A 13202-nucleotide genomic window follows, 5' to 3' on the forward strand; every position below is an offset into this window, starting at 1 on the left:
ATCGATCTGTCGATACACGCACACATCCGAGGGGGTAAATCAGAAACAATCATCCGACTTCAGAGTGTTTTAATCCCGTCGCCGTTCACCGTTAACGATAGAAACACGTACAAAGAGCGGATTCGTGGGTATCATGCCTGCGTGACCAGTAGCGGTTTTTGATACGGGCGGTGGCCCAGGGGTGCATCGTGGTGGAGGGCCAGCGCATTTTAGGATCGGTTTTCTATCGCCCTTTTGTCGGGAGTAAGGGCGCCCTCCGTTTGCGAGGTGCGCCTGCTGCTTGCGGCACAGGGAGGAGAGGGCGGGTCGGCGGGGGAGTCTCTGGCTGGAGCAGCATCTAATAACCAACAAACACGAAAACACCAGACATCATGATACAGACTTATAATTTGCACCGATGTTTTTTCGAAATTCTGTGTGCGAAAAGTGAGCGTGAGAGCCCTCGGTGCGCATGCTCGCTGCTGAAGTCAAAGTAAACTTTATTGTCATCTCCGCTCCATACAGTCCAGAGACGAGACGACGCTCCAGTTACAGCAGTGCAAGTAAACAAACAATAAATATAAGAAGAGTAAGAAAACAAATATACACTTTAGGACTCGGGGTAAAGGGATCAATAACAATTTAAAATTTATAATTTACAGTTTGATGATTTAAAGTCTCACACACACACAACCCGTCGAAAGGGGCGGGGCCGACTGCTTCCAAATAGAGCGCATTTCATTCCTAATATTGTCAATCCAAGCCCATTATGTATTCATGATTTCAAGGGCATAGATTTGGTTTTGGCATTGGTGGGGACGGATGATTCAACCACCGAACCCTGCCCTGTTTCTTTTTTCCTTTTTGTTTTTGCTTCTTAATAAAAAGAGGAGAAATATACTTGGTACATATGTTATTCTACATGCTTTTAAACCATTTAAAATCACAATTCATAGTTTTATATGTGAATTATATAATGTTAAATTACTATTAAACAAATGACTATTTTAGGCTTTAGTTCACTTCAGCCATATTCCATATAAATCAGGTATAAAAATAGCTTCAAATACAGTCATGACAATAAAAGAATATGACTTTAAGGACTTAACAACATTACTTCAGTTACACCAACATCTCTTATTAGCACTAAGGGAACACTGAATGATCTGCTGGGTTTTGTCCATAAAACTACTCATCTCAGATTACCACAAAGTAAAAGATCTCTCAGCAAAATTATGCAACATTTTAGGCACTACTGCCCCGATTAACTCAGTGAGCTGGGATTTTTTATTCCAAACATGAACTACTGTTACAGCAACAGACATGGACTACTGGTGTCCCACACAACAACTCAATGTCCACTATGTGAAGCAGCCAAACACATGCCTGCTCCTCTCGTTAACTGAGATAAACTGCTGGCATATTGGTTTTACATCTATACTGTCCAGCCTCTCCTGGTGGACACACAGCAGCATTGTTTAATCTCATTTGAGTCATTGTTAACCTTACCCATCTTTTTAGTCTTCTGAGAGCACTGAAGCTTCTTACAGCCTCAGTACCTGCGTTTTATCCTCAGATTAAAAGTATTATTGTGTGCTTGATGTGCCTCAGCTTTGGCCCTGGCTCCTCCCCTCTGACTGCACTAGGACATATTGTCATCTGACAAAATAACACATGGATTCGTGCCATATAAAAAGTGAGACGTGTCAATTCAGATTCTTTGTCAAACATACACTAATGAATCAATTTACATCAGCAGCCTAACAATTGTCATGATAATAAATACTAGTTAATCTATAGCACCAACTCATCAGTCACCTGTGACCTCGCTTCTCCACCTCTGTCCGAGCTACAACATGGCAGAGCTGCCTCTGTCACCTGATGAATAACAGTGAGACACTCCACATACATGCAGTCACACATGTGCTTCAAATACAGTCATGAACCATCAAGTCATCATTTCACCTGTGTCACCATTACTCTCTGAGCTTTGTGTTGGTTGGAATATTTGCAAAATCATGACTACCTCATGACATTTTGTCTCAAAAATTAACCCTATGAATATGTCAGCACCATTAGGATGAAATTATTGTGTCACCAACATTTTAACGTTAGACATATCATTTTAACAGCCTCTGTAAACTAATATCCTGGCTGCTCGAGGGTGCCGTTTTCTCTGACAGTTTCAATCAAAATGAGAAACGCTGCTCTGAGACTGAGAGAACTAATAGTGCTGCCTGTTGTGCAGTTAGTTTCCCAAACACGTTATTCATGGTTACATACAGTTTTAGACTGATGTGGGCCAAAGCCTAGCATAGCCTGTAACGTTATTATGACACATTTTATGAGTGAACTTGGCTTTAAGTGACTTACAGGTTTCTTTGAAAAATACTTTCTTATATCCAGGTTCTTCCTTTTTGCTGCCGTCCTCCTCTCCTCCTGGCAGCGCAGGTTTGCTGCAGAGCTCCCTGAAAGGCTCAGCCAATCACATTGCCATATTTGTCACATGACGTAGGACTCCAGTAGAGAACGTAATTTAACTCTTTCTGCACCGCTGGGTGAATGAGATGTCGACAGATCGTTTTTTTTTTCTTTCTATTGGGTTTGTTTTTCTTTACTCGAAGCGATCAAATTATTGGTGGGGACAATTCAATAATCGCTGAATATTGGTGGTCCATGCCAAATCTACGCCCTTGCATGATTTGAATCCTGGGCTGAGCGAAATCCCAGAAATAAAGACAAAGCGAATCTGTGAACTAAGGTGTAGGAAAGAAAAGTTCAAAGCCATCAGGTGCTCAGTTTAGAAAAAAGAGAAAAGAAGAGGAGGAGAAACGAGCAACAGATACAGGTAAGCAGATGTGTCGTTGGATAATGGCAGGTCATCCTGAAACAATGAGAATCAGAATACTTTATTAATCCCTAAGGAAATTATGTGAGTTACAGTTGCTCCAAGAAGAAATGGAAAAAATAGCAACAGTAACAGACTAAACTCCAAACAATACATTATGATACACAGTTTAATATTAATTAGTCATTGTCAGTTGTTGATTTGTCCTGTTCTCATTGTATGACGAATTATGATGGCTGTTTGGTAGCTGTTTGCATACAATGCATACTCTCTCTCTCTCTTCACATGTGTGTGTGCTTCTCTGGTGAAATTCAGTGTGGTCCCGACAACAGTTTTATGTTAATGTACAACCCTTAATATGTTTTATGTATGTGTGTCCGTGTGTGTGTGTCTTTGTGTGCGTGTGTGTGTGTGTGGGGGGGGGATGTCAGATGGAGTGTTCACCCAGGGCGCCAAACAGGCTAGGACCGCCACTGTGCATGACTATTGCCTTCGGCGTGAGCTACATACGTGGCGAACTTGGTCACCAGCATTCATGCTTCATTTTAACCTTTTACCAAGTAAGATTTCAAAACAAAGCGCAACAATTGTGAAACAAAAGTTTGATTTAAAAATTCTGTCCCAGGTACATTTCTAGGTAACAATAAGGATTCTTCAGCTGACCTGTTGCTTGTTTAGGAACAAAAGTTTATGTGATGATCGGAACCAAAATTGCGACTAATCTTTGCCTGTTACTGATCTGATTTACACAACAGACATGTTGTTGTTTAATAATAATGTTGATAACTAGAGCATGTCTCAAAACCATCTGGATAGTGTCAAGTTTACCACACTATAACATCAGCTCTTCCTGTAACTACAGTCTGGGAACATAGCAGGCAGATGCTTGAGAGGAATGCTATCCTGGAGGACTCTATCTGCTCAGCAGTCCGGGTCTGCTTTTTCCTTTTTTTTTTGTTTCATCACACCTTAAATGTGTGACTTGTTAAAAGGTGTGCATGGCAGGCAGGCTTTTCTTCTACTGTTTTCTTCTACTTCTACTGTAATAGATGCAGTGCGTGTGTTTTAGCATCGTCTTGCTATTTTTGTGCTATATTCAAGAGGCGTCATCTGGATGGGAGCAGATGTTACTTTAAAACAGGGTTGGGAAGCTCCAGGCCTCAAGGCTGGGGTCCTGCAGGGTTTTAGATATATCTTGAACACAGCTGATTTAAATGGCTAAATTACATCATCAACATGTTTTGAAGTTGAAAGAAATTTAAAATTTAGATTTTTTATTTTAAATGAGCTTTGGCTCAGAGAAAATGACAGTGTTTCAAACATCCTCAATGCAGATGCGGATCACACAGTGAACAGAGTTCACAGATAGTGATCTCTCAAAGTGTGGTGCTGAGCCCATGCACTAATATCCATTACAGGATCAACTAATTTTCAGACTTTTGGCTGAGTGTTTCGATTAGATGTACTGCAGATGATGAGATTCTGCCAGTCTTTACGTCTGAGAAGCTGTGCATTGCTCGGTGTTTTGAAGGAAGGCTCAGAGGAGGTTGGAGATTGTTACCATCATTAGGGATGGGTATCGTTTAGGTTTTATCCCATACCGGTACTTTTGAAACGGTGCTGGTGCTTAAACGGTGCTCGAATCGGTGCTTAAAGAATCAAGAACACAAACTTTGTCCTAAAACCTCTCATGTTTAGCTGTTTTTTGTAAAAAGATAACAATGTTAGCCTTTTCTGCAGCTATGGGGCATATATGGTATCACTCTTGGCTGGAAGCAGTGCTTAATCATTGAAAAAAAATAAACACCAACTTTATCCAAAAACCTCTCACGTTTAGCTGTTTTCCACTTTTTCTTTGGTCATTTTAGCCTTTTTGTCCAGGGAGAAGGGAGTATCTGCCATCAAACAAGAAGACAGCCGCATGTAACTACGACGGTGTTTGCTAGTTCACCTTAAATGCATTAATTTGATAACGTGGTTAGCCTACTCAATGTAAACTACTTGGTCTCTTCCTGTGATCTCAGATTAACCCAGAAGGTATAAAGCAGGAAGTAAAACAACATTTCCTCCTTTTGTTTCTGTAAGACAGGTAGGTAAGGTAACTTTAAACAATAAAAATTAACAGTTGAAATAAAGAACATGTTAACTTAACAAACTCGTAGGAATTGATTTAAACCAAGATGTTATATTATATAATCTGTAAAAGTGCAAAACATAAAGAAACCTGGGATAGTAGATGTTTGCCTATTGCAGACTACATGTAGGAGCCATATGAGTTGTTCCTTTTTGACTAAGTGGGTTGGTTTAAATGGACTCACTGTATTGGTGCACGGGTGTGGGGCGTGTCTCATGGGTGTGGTAGATGATAAATCTGGTTGCACTCACCTGTTCACCGCACCTGGTGTTGATGAGCAGAAAGGTAGGATGAGCATGAGGCAAAACTTTCTGTTGACTGCAGCTTGAATGATTTTGATGTATTTTGACTGGAACTTGATGGTTTATGTTAGTGATGGCCAAATGAAGCTTTCCGAAGCACTGAAGCTTGTATTGAAAAACGGTTCATTACTCGAAGCTTTTCAACACAGTCCTCTCCGGTGACATCTGGTGGTGAAAATTTTGAAGAGCAGCTTGAATCTGCAAAATAAAACAGACTGCTCAATTATCACTGCTCACTCAAGAGTGGAGTTCTCTCTGATATTGGGCCACCGTTCCGTTGCTTTGAACATGTAATTGGTTTTGTTTTCTCGATTGGGGGGCTGAAAAAAAATGTAATGCGTATTTGCGTAATACATTTTGATCAATAAACTTTCCCTATTTAAACATGCACTATGGTGTGGCCTTTCTTTGCTCATAACTCCTTGATGTTGGTAAATACAATAAGTGAGCAATATATATAATATACATATGATAATGCACAGCACATTATGGAGTATGCCCCTGCTGTGAAGTCCTGCCTCCATCTACTTGTCGTTTAATCACTGGACAGCTGGACAGGTTCATACAAAATATTAGATGAGGCCAATTGTCCTATACATATTTTTGACCTAGGGGTGGGATTGATTGTGAACTGGAAAGGGAAAATGCTTAGGAAGCTGAGTACGGCTGCATCGTCACTGATTTGTAGAATCATTTTGATTCGATACAGGATCCGATTCAATTTGATTGGAATCTGGAAAGTTTTGCCTCAGTCAGAAATATTACAGTTCTGATCATTTAACAGTATATATCCATAATTTCGTATCTATTAAAAGAAAGCTGACACATGTGAGACTTAATTAGAGATGTAAACAGAGAGTTATGAAACCTGCAGCTGCAGAAGCCAGCGAAGAAAAAAGAGGCAAACACAGCGCGGACCCGACGACGCATCAAAATCTGATTCTGATGTGTCGGGTCCGCGCTCTGTGTTCACGTTTGTATGCAGAATCCGTAAACCTGCTCCCAGTTACTGTTTTAGCTGCATGGTGTTTGACGACATGTTGTGAGGTTTAACCTGAGATGCTGGCGTTTCAGGCATAATAACGTTAATTTACAAATCGACACGGGATTTTAATGAATCAATATCACTTTATTCAATTTAGCATGGATTGTAATCAGAAAGGCGATAATCAAAACCCACCCCTAATCAAGAACTTGCAAAGTAAAAACATGATCTATGTAAGGTAGCCCTTTTGTTATTTACATTTAAAAAGAGGATTAGTGTTACTGTGCGCTGGCTGAGTCTGTTTCTTTTCTTAGAAATAGTTTCTCCTGCCCTGGAGAAAATCCACTTGCATGGAACAGAAGAGGCTGTGGAGTGCAGGAACCACACTGCAAGCTGGTAGATATGCAGGTATTCCTGGGTCCTGCAGACTATCACCTAAAAACAATAAACAAAATGATTTTCTAAACTGTAGCAATGTCATGTACGTATAGTGTCAAATACATTTTTGTAGTCTTCATCAGCTTTAATTCACATGGAAGTGTTCCTAAAGTCATATGCTGTAATGATATTTACATTATGAAAACATGATTTTGGACATTTCAAGTTTTTCACTTCGGCAGATAAAATGAATTGAGCAAAATCAACTCAAAATATTCCCACACGCCAGAACGTCCTCTCTTCCTCGCTGGCTCCATATCTGTCAGTGGAATGATCACCTCGTCGCTATCTGTCACCATCAACACACTCCACGAATCCCGTGGATGATTCACTTCCTTATATCTGTTTGAATCAGGTACCGAAGCAGTTACGTGCGTAATGAAGCTTCGGACGTCACTGGTCACGTGACTTTTGCCAAACGAAGCAAGCCTCGACACAGTGCTTCTGAACCAGTGTGTTGTTTTTTTCGACACACGCTCCGGAGCGTCAGCTTCAAGCGGGCCATCACTAGTTTATGTATATTTGTGCACTAATTGATGCCATAGGCCAAACTGTGTGTTGGCATTGTAATTAGTGCAGTTATTGGTGAGTTGCAGTTATTTGTTTGTGCAATCTGTGCATTTGTTTAATAGTTAATCCCATGTGCTGATTTATATATTGGACAGTTGCATGTGGAATAAAAGGAGCAAATGATACAGAAGTGTATTTTATGCATTTATTGTTGTGCGTCATCTGTGTCCTCATGTTTAGCCTGCCGCGGCCATTGGTTGGAGGAGCCGCAACAAATTGTCAACAGAAAAGTTTGTAGGTTTTATTGGATTATTTATATATAGATGAGTTTTATAGTTTGCTGTTGCCTTTGTCCATGCAGCTTTTAGACGAAGCCTTTGGCTACACACAACAGATTTCTTTCAGGAGTCTTATTCCCGTTAGGTTTCAGCAGTACAGCTGCACTAGGCGTTGTACTGATTTGCTTTCTAGGTATTGTGCATCAGGCGGCTGAAGCCATTGGCTTGGGAGTACCGCCGCAGTTTGTGTTTAAGACAGTTTGTCTTCCTCACAGCTGACAGTATGGAGGTACATAAATACCCACCGCTAGTATGTACGGAAGACTAGGTTGAGTTAGGTTTAATAGGCAGATAGTGGGGGATATTGCTCCTGTTAATTGTGTGTGTCCAAGGTTTATTGAAGGGAATGTCATCAAGTTGATGTGTTGGAATCAATATGTGTGGCATAGTTGCAGTTTAGTGTTTGGATTTTGTAATGTTTTGAAAAAAATGGAGACACGCCAATTAATACAATGTGGTGATGCAGATGGAAAGAAAAGACAGCTTCAAACAGAACGTCACACTAAGATTAATAAAATTAAAAAGGTCATAAAGGTTAAAGAATTAAAGCAATCTGAAGATAATGTTTCCACTGTTCAGGCTCAGTTAGAGAATTTGTCTGTGTTGCTTAATGAGGCAACTCGTCTGCATGAAACCTTGCTTCCTTTGCTTCCTCAAGAGGAGCAAGAAAAACAAACTGCTTGGTTTATAAGTGTGCAAGCACATAATACTGAGTTTATGGAAGAGATAAAGAAATTGCTTCATGATGCAAAGGGAAACCTGAAGAGTAGAAATCAGGTGTCTGAGCTTGATTTGCCACATTTAAATCCACCTGGTGTTGAGTCTTCTGATGTATTACCTGCTGGAAATGGTTCTGGTGCTTCTAGGCACGCCGGGAATGTTGGTAAAGGTGCTGCGATAGATGATGTTAATCCAAGTGATAGCGTCTCTAATGTTGCAAGCAGAAGTTGTAGGAAAAGTAAATCATCACTCAGTGGCTCAATGGTTTCATCTGCCTTGTCAGCACGCATAACGGCAGAGGCTGACATGGCTGCCCTTCTTGTTCGACAGAGGTTGTTGAAAGAAAAGCATGCTTTGGAAGAACAAGAAACACAGCCTAAGAAAAGAAAGGAGCTGCTTGACTTAGAAACTGAAATAGCAGCCTCAGCAGCAAAGGTGAATGTTTTAAAAGCTTCTGAAATGTCCCGAGTCTCAAGTGCTGTTAATGGTAAATCTGATGGAATGAATTCGTATTTAGAACGAGAGCAGGGGCGTTTAGTCGTTTTTAAATCCCAATGCTCCGACGTTCAAGCCTGTGTTACCAGAGCAACCATATCAGGGTGTCGATGCAAGTGATCATCAAGCACATGTATTGGATGTGAGGCCCGAGGTTAAAAATACTTCTCAGCCTAAGGTTGTTTCGTTGGAACAGTTGGAGACGAAGTTATATCAAGTATTTCCAGGTGCAGTTTCGACTACTCGGATGATGTCGCAGTCTCACGCACAATCGAAACCTCTTACACATACAGTGCAAGGTGGTGAGGGTCATGATCATCTAGTCAGTTTTGAAGAAACAAAATGAAATGACAACTTTACTGGCTGAGCAGCAGTCTCTGTTTTTGCTACCAAGTCGTGACATTCAGTTATTTGATGGCGATCCTTTGCAATATCAAACATTTATGAGAGCTTTTGAGCACATGGTGGAGAGTCAAGCTCACAGTGCTAAGGATTGTTTATATTTTCTCGTGCAATACACTAGAGGCCATCCCAGAGAAATGGTCCGAAGCTGTCAGTATATGCCTGTTGAGTATGGATATGCTAAAGCTAAATCTTTGCTCCAAGAGAACTTTGGCAATTCGCTGAAAATTGCTGCTGCCTACATTGAAAGGGTCAGTAAATGGCCACCTATAAAATCTGATGATGTGAAGGCTTTGCAGGAATATGGGTTTTTATTAAGGCAATGTTGTAATGCAATGGGAGATGTTGAGTCCTTGCATGAGTTGGATGTCTCTGCTAATATGCAAGCAGTTATAAAAAAAAAAAAGTTACCCTATAAGCTCAGGGATAAATGGAGGAATGTTGTCTGCAATCTGCAGGAGAGGTTTCAACGTAAAGTGGTTTTTAGCGATGTTGAGTTTGTTGAAAGGCAAGTTAAGATCGCAAGTGACCCATTGTTTGGAGATATACATGATCCTCCGACAGCCACCAGAAAAGAGGCGAGGAATGGTAAGTCTCAGTTTTACCCTAAGGCTAAGCGGAGTAGTTTTGCTACTACAGTGGCCAAGGTGGAAGGGAAGATTGAGGCGAGAGAGTGGTTCAGTTGTGACCAAGGTTTGCTTGTTTTGTGGAGCAGGGCATATGTTGGATTTGTGTCCTTCATTTGAAAGAAAGTTGCACTTTGAAAGATTATCTTTTTTGAAAGAGAATGGCGTGTGTTATGGTTGTCTGCGCATTGGGCACAGAAGCAAGGACTGTAGGAAACGTCTCTTGTGTAAAGTCTGTAAACAGAAACACCCCACACTCTTACATATTCACTCCAAGCGGAGGGAAAGTGTTGCAGTGCAAACTATAGGAGGGGGAGAACCACCAGATGAAGGTCCTTCATGTGCTGTGCAAAGCAGTGGTGTTACTGGGGCCAGTGAGTAAAATAGTGCTCTGTCCATAATACCCGTTAGAGTGAAGGCCAAGAAAGGTAATCAGTCACTGATAACCTATGCTTTCCTAGATCCTGGGAGCCCAGCTTCATTTTGTACTGAAGGGCTCATGAATAGGCTGAATCTTTCAGGAAGGAAAACTGGCATTCTTTTGCGGACAATGGGTCAGGAGAAAATGGTCAGTAGTTATGTTGTTTCAGATTTTGAAGTAGCTGGTTTGGATTTAGATCACTACTGTGACTTGCCTGACTTATTTACTCAGAAAAGCATGCCTGTTCATCAATGTAATATTCCTCGACAGGAAGATCTCGATAGATGGCCACATTTGCGCTATATTAAGCAGGGCTCTAGACTAACTTTTTGCCATGGGCGTACCGGTACGCCTAACTTTTTAAAGTTAGGCGTACCGGTACAAAAGTTAGGCGCACACAAATTTTATAATTGATATAATATGTGTTTTTCTGGATACACTGTGCTTTTTCAGCATTCAAAGATTGATGACACCGTGTCAGAGCACTGGCTATGAATTTCAGAAGGATCAGGCCTTAACAGAAAAGTTAGCAATAGTTCTTTTCCTATTATAGCTACATCCACTTCTGTCGTGCCTAGGCTGCTCACTAGGGCTGGGTATCATCACTGATCTCTATAATCCATTCGATTCCGGTTTTCAAAGTCCCGATTCGATTCAACTTAGCCTCAGACAGTCAGAAATATTATAATTCTGATCATTTATCAGTACTGACTTTATCAGAATTGTGAACATCACAGCAGATGCCTTTGTGTGAAAGTAACTGAGAATAAAACACAGAAAAACATGAAGGAGATTTTCCTGGTCTGGCTTTTTATAGCAGATAACCTTAAAAATATTCTACAATGTTCTGCATATAAAGTTTAAATTTCTTCAGTATTGAACAACAGAAAAAACAGGCTTTCTTGTCCGAGGTCATTTAAGTGACAAAAAGAAAAAGACAGCAGCCACAGCGCTGTAAACAACGGTAGACTGGTGGGTAATAAGCCAATGAATAATACAGAAAACAGAGATTGGAGACGGGAAACTGTTCTTGAAGTATAGCGAGAGATAGAGAGAGAGCTAGCTGTGCATGAAGTGTGATTTTTTTTTTTTTTTTTTTTTTTTTTTTTTGAAACGATGATTTATTGATTTTGTCAGAACAACACGAACAGCAACAAGTCAGCACAGCCAAGCACAAAAAAAAAAAAAAACAAAGCAAATGCAGGTATATGAGTTACCAGTACACACGCCTGGGACAAAATATGTAAAGCGTTTTACATTCGAAGTCAAGGGAAACAATAAAAAAAAAAAAAAAAAAAAAGGGGGGGGAAACACAGACATTAATCAGTGTGTTTAAAAACAAACTGCGAGTCCCCTTTATGTAATAGCACAGTAAGGTCATGAGGTAGGTGATCAAGCAGAGGCTGCCATATGCTACAGAATGCATTACAATTGCCCTTTATGATGGCACTGAGGCGCTCCATCGGCAGCACCCTGAGCAGTTCTCTGTACCACTGTGTAACAGTAGGGGGCCGTCTCTGAATCCATTGAAACAGTACACATCGCCTCGCCAAATGTAAAAGTTTACTTAACAAAAGCATCTGTACAGAAGACAGAGAGAGCCCTTCTATAGATAGACCCAGAACGAACAGCATAGGGTTCAGTGGGATCGTTCGGTGGAAAATAGAGCAAAGCTCTATAGCAATATTCTTCCAAAATCTAGTAATTAAAGGACATTGCCATATGCAGTGGTAATAGGTCCCTACAGCCGTATTGCACTTCACACAAAGAGCAGAAATCTGAGGGTGAATTTTATTTAGGAACTCCGGCGTACGCTGTAGTCTATGTAAGATTCTGTACTGGCTTTCCTTTAGTCTGTTACAGGGAAACAATTTCATGGCAGATCTGAAAGTTTTGGACCATGCTTCCGCACCAACCTGAGCTTCGAGGTCGGTTTCCCACCGAACCCTGGCCTTATCAGTGGTTATAAAGTTCAAAGACAACAATTTCCCATAACAAAGAGAAATAAATTTCTTTTTTGTAGTCATTTCCTCGTTAACTTTGAGAAGAAAGCTTTCAACAGGGTTCAAAACTGGTTGATTGGCTGGAAATTTAAGGGAGTTCACATAATGCCTTACTTGCAGGAATCCAAAGAAGTGTTTCTGTGGTAAATTATACTTAACTTGAACTTGATTAAAGGCCATAAAACTACCCCTTTCGAACAGATCACAAATAAATCTTATACCTTTAGAATACCAATCATCAAATATATTAATGCCAATACCCGGGGGGAAAGCTTTATTCCTAGTTAGAGGCTGCAGTGCACTAGAGAAACCTCTTCTTCCGACGTGGGCAGTAATATTACGCCAAACCTTTAAAGTGGGCATCAAGACGGAATTAGTTCTGACACCAAGAGGGAGGTCCGCCAGGTCAGTGGATAAGAGACTAAGAGGTGAGAGAGGGTCACAGCACCAGGCATCTACCGATGGTTCGCCCCGGTGAAGGAAGGAATGTAACCACCCTGAGATTATTTGTGCATGGCAAGCCCAGTAGTAATATAAAAAGTTAGGCAGTGCCTGACCCCCCTCATCCGTGGGCAGTTGTAAAATCTGTATCTTTAGTCTAGATTTCTTCCCACGCCATATGAATTTAGAAAGACATCCCTCAATCTCTATGAATGTTTTTCTGTTGATCCTGAGAGGCAACATTTGAATGGGGTATAATATTCTGGGTAGCACATTCATCTTGATTAAACTTATTCTACCCGTCCAAGACAGGGGGAGGTCAAACCACCTATTGAGGTCATTCTTGATTGAGGCCACAATCGGCTTGAAGTTCAACTTGTACAACTCCGCTGTGTCTGCGGACACCCTGATACCTAAATATGTGAAACCTGTGGTCGACCACCTGAAAGGGAAATTAGGAGGAGCGTCCCACCTCCCCCCGTCACCCAGTGGCAAAGCTTCAGATTTATCATAATTTATCTTATACCCTGAGAAGAGGCCAAATTGGTTGATGATATGTG

General features: G+C 40.9%; 1 protein-coding gene across 6 annotated transcripts in view; it reads left to right on the top strand.

Moving 5' to 3' along the window:
* The window catches only part of LOC309704694 (uncharacterized protein), a 50059-nt gene that overhangs the window by 384 nt on the left and 36473 nt on the right, over positions 1-13202 (top strand). For 4 of the 6 annotated variants that reach the window (XR_014276328.1, XM_082530067.1, XM_082530068.1 and 1 more), the window contains exon 2: positions 3259-3387. The exons of 1 other annotated variant lie outside the window; for it this stretch is intronic. Coding sequence is in view for 3 of the 5 variants with exons in the window: in XM_082530067.1 (XP_082386193.1) it covers positions 3259-3387 (129 nt within the window). In the remaining 2 variants the exon portion in view is untranslated. Of the gene's footprint in view, positions 1-1208; positions 2828-3258; positions 3388-13202 lie in introns of those variants that run through there. One more of the 6 variants, XM_082530072.1, reaches the window with a different exon arrangement.

This window comes from Aulonocara stuartgranti (assembly GCF_965226115.1).
Source record: "Aulonocara stuartgranti genome assembly, chromosome: 4".
NCBI classification, from domain to species: Eukaryota; Metazoa; Chordata; class Actinopteri; order Cichliformes; family Cichlidae; genus Aulonocara; species Aulonocara stuartgranti.